The sequence below is a fragment of the Morus notabilis genome, unplaced genomic scaffold (assembly GCF_000414095.1).
Source record: "Morus notabilis unplaced genomic scaffold, ASM41409v2 Scaffold563, whole genome shotgun sequence".
NCBI lineage: Eukaryota > Viridiplantae > Streptophyta > Magnoliopsida > Rosales > Moraceae > Morus > Morus notabilis.
This window is the reverse complement of record NW_010360646.1, coordinates 80,806-91,231: the sequence shown is the minus strand read 5'-3', so window position 1 is coordinate 91,231 and position 10,426 is coordinate 80,806. Positions and strand designations below refer to the sequence as shown.

The following is a 10,426-nucleotide window of genomic DNA, read 5'->3' as shown; positions in this document are numbered from 1 at the left end:
AATTAATTACTCAAAATTAAGATTAATTCATATATGACCATCATTAATTAATATTGAATGCTCTATTTAATAACATAATTTATTAGAGATTCATAATTAATCGCGTTCTAATCCTATGTAATCATATTACATAAAATGCTTTCATTCTAATAATCTCATTATTAACAATCTAGGATAAGATTGTTTCATTCAGAATGTAATGAACCACATTAGTAATTTTAAATTAAAGATCCCAACTTTAATTTATAATTACTGACAAGTTTAAATTATTTTACTTCAAACATTACCCTCTGCATATAACACTTATATACAATGTTTAAAATTATATCTAAAATAATCTAGAGATTTTGATATTTATAAACATCACATGCATGCAAAGTAATATTAAAAAAAATTCTCATTTCATTAATAATCAGCAAAATATTTACATCTCATTTGATTAATGAACATATACCTCAACATATATCACTTTATTTTTTTAGTAAAATGCACATTTCTATAAAATAAAAAAAAATACAAACAAATATAATTCAAAACAAAATAAAACGCTAAAACTCAGCACATTCAAAATTTAACCGAAAAGATAATACTCATTCATTTCTTACCCACTCATTAGACTTTTTCAATATCAAATTAAGAAAAAAAAGTTTACCTTAAAAAAAGATTAGAAAACAATTAACTACAAACTATAATCCACGATATAACAAAATGTCTCCCACGATTATTTATAACATTGATTTACTATAACAAAAAATAAAAAATTTTATTGTCTATGACAAATTATTTAGAAATTTAGTGGCTGTTTATAGAATCGCTCTCTTTTTTTGTTTTGTTTTAGTTTAGGAACTACGTTTGGTGTAATTCTTGTATTTAATGTTTTTTTAAATCTATTTATTAACCAACAAACTAATTTTGTCATTTTTCTGGTTTAAGGATTAAATTTAATAAAACTTTTAACACAGGAACTATTTCTAAAGAAAGAATATAGATCAGAGAATTTTTATGATACAAAGTTAATGATTTTCATAATTTAATAGAGAAAGTATTTATAAGACAACTATTGAGTTTAGATACTATTTTTATGAGCCAAAATTGACAATAAAAATTAATTTTAAAAAGAGAAAATTTCAGCAACCATCCATCAATATAACTCTTTGTTATTTTCTACCAAAACAGAAACATTTCATGAAAAGCACAGGGTCACAGCGACCACAAACAATAAAAATAGTAATAATAATAATAAACAATAGTTAAAACAATCATAAAAAGGTGAAAAGCTAACGTATACAAGCCCGTCTAGCTCAGTCGGTAGAGCGCAAGGCTCTTAACCTTGTTTTATGGTTAGATGTATATTTTTTTTCCCTGAGCTGTGACAAGTATAACAAAAGATAAAAAAATATATAATAATATTCAAATGTAAATATATACCAATATAAGAATAAAACATCACACCAAAAACCAGAAGAGTGTACGCATCAGCTCACCAGTTCACTTACTGGGGTGGCATCTATGATGGTACTGCCACAAGGAACCTTAGGCCGGTTAAGCACCCGCTGATAGGTTTCTTCTGTTCTCTTGGAATTAATAGGAAACCACTGAAGTACTCCACATGCTCAAGACAAACATATAAACAAATTGACTAATGCACTACAGGAAAATGATGCCTCTTTTTAATAAGAAATTATAAAAATCTCTACTGCAAAATACAAACACAACAATAAGATGCCCGTCTAGCTCAGTGGGTACCATGTGGTCGTGGGTTCGACCCCCACGGTGAGCGTGTTTCATATGTAATTTACTTTCTTTTTTCTTTTTTTTTTTTCCTTTCTGGGTTTTCAAAGAATTTTCTTCCCCGTGGTGGGCTTTGTTTTCATAGAAGTGTGACAACATAGCCCTACACAAGACCATGTAAAAAAAGATGCATCTACATATACAAGTACAACAACATGACTCAACCCAAAAGCGTGAACGCATCGACTGATATGTTTGATTACTAGGGCACCATCCATGACTAGTCCCACCAAAAAGACAAAAGACACTAGTTGTACCTCAATGCCTCATAAGCATCTGCTGATGAGCAAAACGTTTATAGGAAACAGGGGATAAACCATCCAACAAGTACTTCCACATGGTTCTTCCATAAAATGCTTCCTTTAAAAATTTTGTTGCAATGACATTGGAGATCAAGGTGCCAGATGAAAACATGTATCCAATAGTGTGTGAACTTCAGCAAGGGAAGACACTTTGAAATCTGGTTTGTGTTCCACATTGGCATATTTTGGAGAATCGTACCTTCCATCTTCATCAAGCAAGCATGCAAATGCTCCTGCTTGCTTACCACATTTTACCTGCAAAAGGTCGAGTATGTGATGTTTTCTGTATATACAGCACAAGTAAGAAACCATTGATGTCGGATTGACAACGGGATAATATGTTTTAAGGCAACTTCCTTAACATAGCAATAAGAGAGACTCTAAAGCGGTTCAAATAATGAGAGTTACATTCTGACACACGTCAATAGTTTACAATGTTTCTAGGTTAATCTGATCATATTTAGATTGAGAGATGTCAATAAATAACAGTCAAAGAATGGTATTGTAAACTAATGTGGTTTCATATCTACCACATAACGTACATCATCTTTAAGACTGTCACCAACCATCATCACTTCACTAGGCTGAACATCCCAGGCTGAACATATATGTAGAAGCGGAGCTGGGTCTGGCTTGAAAGGACGAAATTCCCTGCTTAGAGCTGGAGAAAATCTTATCTGCAGCAATAACAAATAAAAAAATAAAGTTCATATTGATTACTTCAGTCATAAGGAGAAACATAATTTCTATTTACACAACACCATTTTATAAACCTCTTAGTTTTTGTATTTTAAGGGCCTTACCCCAAAACGTTCATGAAACAAGTCCACTGCAGCCTTAACATTGCGCGTGATTAACCCTTGCCTGAAAAATACACATTCAACCAAATAACCATTTTATCACCAAGCAGGAAATTTAATACCGCCATTGCACAAAAAGATTATCAATTTAGCATTGAGAAGTTTTTCTGGCAATCAAAGGTTATAAACATCATTGACTTGAACACGTACACGTTGTTGACTTGTTTATCCAAAAGTTTAAATCTTTGGACGCCAGGGATAACACATTCCAATGCCCATCCAAAACATACAAAATTTAGGATAAAATAGACGAATTCAATTAACTTACAAGGAAAAAAAAGAAATGACTAGTAAGAAAAACAAAAGATTGTGCTTGACCTTATGCCTTTAGAATCGAGAAAACTGCAAAGTTCCGCGGCACCTGCGTCCAAAAAAGACTGAACAAATTCATCCATCTTATCTCTAAATTGATGGTCAAAATTGAAAATGTAGAGCTCGCATCTTCCATTTTTTCATCCAGCATTTTCCTAAGAAATCAACAGAAACAGAAAAATTGTCTAAAACAAAAATGTAGTTTACGTTTCACATCTTCCATTTTCCTCGGCAAACAAACGCAAACCAGAAAAACAAATGCAGTCATTATCTTATCTCTAAATCAAGGGCCGAAAACGAAAAATGTAGGTTTCACATCCTAACATTTTCTCGGCAAACAACCAGGAACCAGAAGCACCACGAATTAAGCCATTATCCTAACTTAGACCAAGTAAGTATGCTAGGATTCAGATCTTCCATTTTCTCATACAACACTTTCTCGGAAAACAAACAGAAGCCAGAAGAACAAACAAACCAACAAAATTCTCGGACCTGGCATGATCTGGAGGCGATCGAGTCCCTGGCGCTCGAAATCGGCGATGGTTTCGATCGCCTTTCGCTGCTTCTCGGGGCTCCAATTCTCGATTTGGTGCAAGATATCGATTCCAGAGGGATTCTTGGCCTTGATCCTAAAGTACTCTTCGTCGCCGAGCACCGCTCTGTACATCGCCGGGAAATCGATGGTCGGAACGGTTAGAGTTCCGTCCATGTCGAAGACGACGCCTCTGAGGCGAGCTTTGGACGGAGGATTTGGAGCCGCAAAATTGGAATTGGATGAGAGATTCGCCATTGGAATTGGGGATTTTGGTTTTGAAGAGTGGAGGAAGAGGATGGCTTTGGATAAGGGGAGTGGCATGGTAGAGAGAGAAAACGACAGAGCGGAAAAGGGATAAGAAAATTGATACGGAAAAGGAATATTTTTTCTTTTTTTCCTTTCTTGAGCAGGGCCTATAGTATAGCCCTTTTGCGCTCGTCCGGGTTCCAACCCACGTGGTCTACCGCAGGTACTCGCCCCTAATAGAGCGGGTATAGAGATGTTATTCGGGAATGGAGGAGGATACGGAGGTTAAAATTAACCGCTAAATTAGGACCGGGGCGGGGTTGGAAAAAGCTCCTAAATCAGGAGCGGGGCGGGGCTGAGGAAAGCTCTTTCGTTTTAGATCCCGCTTGATTATGTGTACTTTTATTTAATATTATATTTTATAAAAGAATTTTAAATGAGATATGTAATTATTAGTAATTATAGATAATCAAAAATTTTAAATGAGATATATATTTACAAGATATTAGTTGTTATATTGCTACATTTTATAATGAATTTAATGAAATTTGCTTTGAATATAATAATGTTACAATTTTTTAAATTCTTATTTCTTAACGGATAAATGGGTAGGGTATGAGAATTTTTCTCCTAGTAAAAAATCCATGATCCGACCATGTCTTAAATTAAGTGGGTATGGAGGCGGATATGAGGATAAAAAGGGAGTAGGGTACGGGGGTAGGGGAAGCACACCTGTCCTTATCCCACCTCCATTGCCATCCCTAGGTCCACCCTAACTCCTAACCTCCACCATCTGGGCTAGAGATGTCAAATGTGTCGTTGATGAGTGCGTAATTTATGCACTCATTCGTTACTCCTTTAGCTAGTTTCGGTGTGTTTTTCCTCAAGTTGTTATGTGAATTTGATGACTTTCCCTTGAGTGTGTAGGAAATGGTGAAATCGCTGAGTTTTGAGGCATTTTGGATCAAAAAGACAGAGAACGAGGCGATATGGCCCCTTCAGATGGCGATGCGACTCATAAAGGAGCAAAATCGAGCAAACCTGTGCGAAGGACCAGTGAGGGATGCGATATGTCACCTCCTTTGTGGAGATATGTTGCTGCCTTTAGGCGATATGTCGCCTATTCTAGGGGATATATCGCCTGAGTTACCCGATTTTATTAGAAACACGCGTTTTGCCCTAGTTTGGTGCAGGGATTTTTATGGAAAGTTAGAATTGGCTTCTTGGGGATGTGCTGGACGTGGAATATAAGGAAGAAAGGCCGAAAACTGAAGGGGGAAGGAGAAAAATGAAAACAAAAATTGCAAAGGAAGAAAATCTGAATTGGAGAGGATTCCAGAGGGAAATTGGAGGGATTCTTCAAGAATTCTAAGCGTTCTTCGTTCTCTTCTTCTCTTTCTTTTTGTATTTTTCTATATTTTGAATATTATTTGTAGATTGTGAGCCACATGATGTGTGGCTAATTTTCTTATTTGTTAGGGTTTAGATGAATCTCTATTTGTGATATTTGTTTCGACATTTTAATGTGCATTTAATTAAAGCTCTTCGTTTCTTTTGTGTTCTATTTTGAATTGTCGCTGCCAAATCTATGATTTACATATTGTTATGCTTTGTGAGATTATGAATTGGACAAATTTAGATTGTGAGGATTAATACTCGAGAGGAGAACGTTCAAGCAATCAAGAAACGGGTAGAACAACTTAGGTTGGTGTGAGGTTGAGAGATAAACATTGCTTAGGTAGCCGAAACAATTTTAGGTTGTGAAATTGAGAAGTGGAATTCCAGGAATTGTTTCTAGAGTGGAACTTAATGAAGGTAGGGGTGAATAGTTGTATAGAGATATAGGCTTGATATCACCTACACATTCTTTATGCGGCACTCGAGAGAGGGTATAAGGATATACATCACTCTAGGTTCTCGAGAACGTTGAGTTAGGTTAGGCACATTACTACGGAGAAACATAATCGAAATAGAGTGAAGTCAAGACCCTAGCATTGTCATTATATTGATTTTTCATTTTAATTTCAGCGCGTGTCATTCGTTACTGTCATCTTTCCTTTTGATTTAGTTTTCCTTTATTTTAGTTTTTCTTTGAGTTTATCACATCCAAATTTGATCGCTTAGATAAAGTAAGATATCATATTCACAATAGTTAGTTTACATTCTTAACGTCAATCCTCGTGGGACGATATCGATCTTAGGACCACTTTATTACTTGTACGACTTGTGCACTTGCAAGCATAGTCAAATTATTTGCAACAAGTTTTTGGCATCGTTGCCGGGGATTGAACGGCTAAGATTTAGACTACTATAGTGAAGAAATATCTTGTTTTAATCTAAGTTTTTTTCTATTTGTATTTATTTATCTATTTTTCTTTGGTTGTGTTCGTAGGTGCATGCAAAAAGCACGTGGCTCGGAACTCTTGCTTTTGGATTCAGAAATCGAATGAACTATTCGAGCTTTAAGGAGAAAATGACGAGCTAGGGCTAAAAACATGGCCGAGGGACAAAACCACTTAGACCAGCAATGGATGTTGCGAGATTATTTCAAGCCCGTGGTGAACGAGAATTATTCGGGCATCCAATGTCAACAAGTCAATGCTAACAACTTCGTGCTCAAGCCGGCCCTCGTCAACATGGTCCAGCAGAACCAATATATGGAGGCTTGCCGCACGAGGATCCCAATATCCACTTGGCCACTTTTCTGGAGATTTGTGACACAGTGAAAATTAATGGAGTGAGTGCCGAGATCATCCGTTTGAAACTCTTCCCATTCTCCTTGCGAGACCGGGCTCGGTCATGGCTTCAATCTTTACCATCAGGGAGTGTAGTCGTATGGGAGGACATGGCCCAAAAGTTCCTCATCAAATTCTTCCCTCCCTCCAAGACGTCTCAACTGAGGGCCGAGATTACTCAATTTCGGCAGTTTGAGTATGAACAATTATATGAGGTGTGGGAACGGTTGAAAGAGATGGTCCGCAAGTGCCCTCAACACGGTATTGAGGATTGGTTCCAAGTTCAACTTTTCTACAATGGGCTTATTGGGCAAACTAAGGCCCATATTGTTGCAGTGGCTGGTGGAACCATCTTGTCAAAGACACCCAGAGATGCACTCAATCTCTTTGAGGACATGGCAATGAATAATTGTCAATGGCAAAACGAGCGGTCCACTGTGAAGAAAGCAGCAAGGATTTATGATGTGGATCAAACGACATCTCTCATGGCTCAAATGGCGCTCTTGACTAATCAAATCCAAGGTCTTACCACAACTAATGCAAATGGTAATCAAGAAGCGGTAAAGATGGCACAAACTTCAAATTCAAGTGATTCGTATGATGAGCAATGTCACTTCGTCAACAGTAACTACAACTTCAGGCCCAACAATAACTTACCGACATATTATTATCCCGGGCTCCGCAACCATGAGAATTTCTCTTATGCCAACAATCGGAATGTTTTACAACCAACCCTGGAGTCGAGTAAACCGGCAATGGAAAAGCCTTCCTCATCACTTGAAGAGCTTTTGAAGGCGTATATTGTGGACTCTAAGGCTCGTCTTGATCAACATGACGCTCGTCTCAATAACATTGAAACTCACTGCACCAATTTGGGAGGCACGATGAAGGCACTAGAAACACAAGTTGGCCAATTGGCTAATGCTATAAAAGGGCAATAATCACGGTCCTTCCTGAGTGACACCAAGAAGAACCTAAAGGAGTGCAAGGCCATCACATTGAAGAGTGACAAAGAGCTTGAAGGCCCGAATGTCCAAAAAGCCATGGTTGATGAGGAGCCTACTGAGAGCAATGACAACGGTAAGGGTAAGGCAATGGAGGAAAACCTGAAAGCCAAGAAGGAAGCACCGGTGGTTAGACCGGGTTCGATCACCTTCCCGGATAATCCACCTCGTATCACTCCCCCATTGCCATTCCCTCAACGGTTCTAGAAGAAGGCGCTCAATGAGCAATTTGAGAAATTTCTCAATATCTTTAAGAGGATCCACATGAACATCCTTTTCGTGGACATCCTCAAGCAAATGCCAAACTATGCCAAATTTATGAAGGAGGTTATGTCCAAGAAGTGCAAACTTGAGGACTATGAGATAGTGAAGCTTACAGAAGAATGTAGCGCTATCATAAAGAGACAACTACCGGAGAAATTGAAGGATCCGGGAAGTTTTACCATCCCATGTGCAATTGGCGGGTCAACTTTTGAGAGAGCTCTTTGCGACCTAGGAGCTAGCATAAACCTCATGCCTTTGTCGGTGTTTCGAAAACTTAGGCTTGGAGAGGTCACCCCTACAACCATCTCCTTGCAAATGGCTGATAGGTCCATTACCTACCCATGGGGAATCATTGAAGACGTATTGGTAAAGGTGGATAAGTTCATCTTCCCGGTTGATTTTGTAGTTTTGGACATGGAAGAAGATCAGGAAATCCCCATTATCCTTGGAAGGCCTTTCCTAGCTACCGGAAGGGCTTTAATAGATGTGCACAGTGGGAACTTGACTCTAAGGGTAAATGAGGAGAAAGCCATCTTCAACATCTTAAATCCCAAGAGGTCTCCGCAAGAAAAGCCGACATGCAACCAAGTGGAGGAATTGAAATCCTGTATCAAGGAGTTCACTCAAGAAGTTGTGCCGAAAGATTCTTTGGGGAATGGTCCTACCAATTCCCTAACCATAAAAAAATTGAGCAATGAACATTGTCCCAAGAAAGATGATGCGAGGGAGTATATTGTTAAGAGGGCCGAAGCCATTGCCACCCTGATGAACAATGAAATGGTGGTGGCAAACAAGAAAGCCAAGAAGAAGCATGACCAGCGAACCTCGTGGCAAGATCTCACTCCGGGCCAATGCATCCTTCTTTTCAACTCTCAGTTGAAGCTCTCCCCTGAAAAAGTGGAGTCAAGATTGTCTGGACCATTTAAGATCAAGGGAGTGTCTTCATTCTGTACCATCGAGCTACAACCAGGAGGATGAAGTCATGTTCATGTCCAGCTAGGGACGTTAAATCAAACGCTTCATGGGAGGCAACCCACATATGATTTTTCGTTTGTCAAATGGGTTTCATTGTAAAAAAAAAAAAAAAAAAGAAGAAAAAAAAGAAGCAAATCAGGAGAGGGAGACAAAATGACAGGTGATATGTCACCTGTCAATAGGCGATATGTCGCCTGAGGGATTTTGACAGCCATATTAGTCTCCGGGAACCTCATATGGCGAACCCGACGGTGGAATTGATGATGCTGGATGAGGTATGGCCGATAACACTTAGACCGGTCGTGAGGTCTTGTTTTTCTTTCCTTTGCCCTTTGAGTTTTAACGCCGAACAGTGGGGACACTGTTCCTTTTAAGTTTGGTGGGGAATATCATTTTCTTTCCTTTTGTTATCATCTCTACCTGTTGATGTTCTTTTTGTAGGGTAGTTAGATTTCAATTTATTTTGATATTTGTACCAAATTGAGTGTTGTATTACATATGACTTTGGGCTTCGATGATGACTTCATGCTAAGCCCTCTTCTTTCATTCAGTACGTGTCTCTATATCTTTGACTGTGTGCTTGATCTATCATGCTTGCTTTTGATGTTGTTATCTCTATTTCTGAGCACATGTCTATCTACTTTCCTTATACGCTGTGTGGCTTTGTGTGCAATTTTGAGACTTTTTATCGGAATGAGAATGCTAGAACTTACCCGAAGGATTTATCGAGGCGAAATCCTAGGTCTTTGTTGTGTTGATAGGATAGAGGCCCTCTTTGGACCGTTTAAGCCAAAAAGCTAACCTGAGCAACATGTTATCCATAGAGTCCCTCTTTGAGCCGAAAAAAAAAAACTGGATTCATTTGTTTTACCGACTGAGAACCTAAGCCTTGCAATATATCATACATTACCTTCATCCACTCACCTTGGCATCACACGTGACCCTTTCACCGAGCGTCGAACGCCTGGCCAGCGAGAGTCGTTAAGTGAGGAGCTTTCTGAGACCATCCTTGAACCTTTACATTCATCCCTCATTGTTCTAAATGCCAATTTGACTTCATGTTCTAAAAAAAAAAGAAAAAAAGAAAAAAAAGAAAAAAAAAGAAAAGAAAAAAAAAGAATTCACGTTTGGGGATCGATCATAGTGGGGGATAGTGTTTATGGACGTTACATTCGAAGGTGAAGAGGCGAATCTAGAAGAAAAGGGCATTGGTTTCGGTTCGGTGAACGGAGGAGTCTATTATTGCCACTGTGCTTGTCTAGGGTGAGTCTGCTTTTCTTTTTTCGATTCTCATATATCCTTCACCCCAGCCTAACGTTACAAGCCGAGTAAAGTCCTCTTGATCTCCATGACATTTGACCTACATTAGTGAAGATGAGTCAGACGGGTGAGCCTATGGTCG

General features: G+C 38.3%; 1 protein-coding gene and 1 non-coding gene across 3 annotated transcripts; both read right to left on the bottom strand.

Annotated features, from left to right (window-relative positions):
- Positions 1-1,832: 1,832 nt before the first annotated feature.
- On the bottom strand, positions 1,833-4,274 carry LOC21386331 (haloacid dehalogenase-like hydrolase domain-containing protein At2g33255). 2 transcript variants are annotated; one of them, XM_024164824.1, is made up of 6 exons: positions 3,758-4,274; positions 3,272-3,314; positions 3,104-3,136; positions 2,897-2,957; positions 2,636-2,770; positions 1,833-2,348 (listed from the first exon to the last, which is right to left on the bottom strand). In XM_024164824.1, the coding sequence occupies exons 1-6, from the start codon at positions 4,119-4,121 to the stop codon at positions 2,184-2,186; spliced, it is 801 nt and encodes a 266-aa protein (XP_024020592.1). In that variant the 5' UTR covers positions 4,122-4,274; the 3' UTR covers positions 1,833-2,183. The 2 variants fall into 2 exon arrangements, with proteins under 2 accessions (XP_024020592.1, XP_024020593.1); XM_024164825.1 differs by lacking the exon at positions 3,104-3,136 and having other exon boundaries at positions 3,758-4,273.
- A 2,665-nt stretch (positions 4,275-6,939) lies between these two features.
- LOC112091372 lies at positions 6,940-7,046 on the bottom strand. The gene has a single exon (XR_002902108.1). It is a non-coding gene; the product is annotated as a small nucleolar RNA R71 (small nucleolar RNA).
- Between the last annotated feature and the right edge of the window lie 3,380 nt (positions 7,047-10,426).

What these genes read in the sequence shown, in the direction of transcription:
- LOC21386331 (XM_024164824.1), bottom strand. Translation starts at nt 4,121, where the DNA reads ATGCCACTCCCCTTATCCAAAGCCATCCTCTTCCTCCACTCTTCAAAA. An exon ending in CTCGATTCTAAAGGCATAAG is followed by an intron (nt 3,137 to 3,271) that starts GTCAAGCACAAT and finishes TGGCGTCCAAAG; the next exon opens with ATTTAAACTTTTGGATAAAC. An exon ending in GTGACAGTCTTAAAGATGAT is followed by an intron (nt 2,349 to 2,635) that starts GTACGTTATGTG and finishes GACCTTTTGCAG; the next exon opens with GTAAAATGTGGTAAGCAAGC.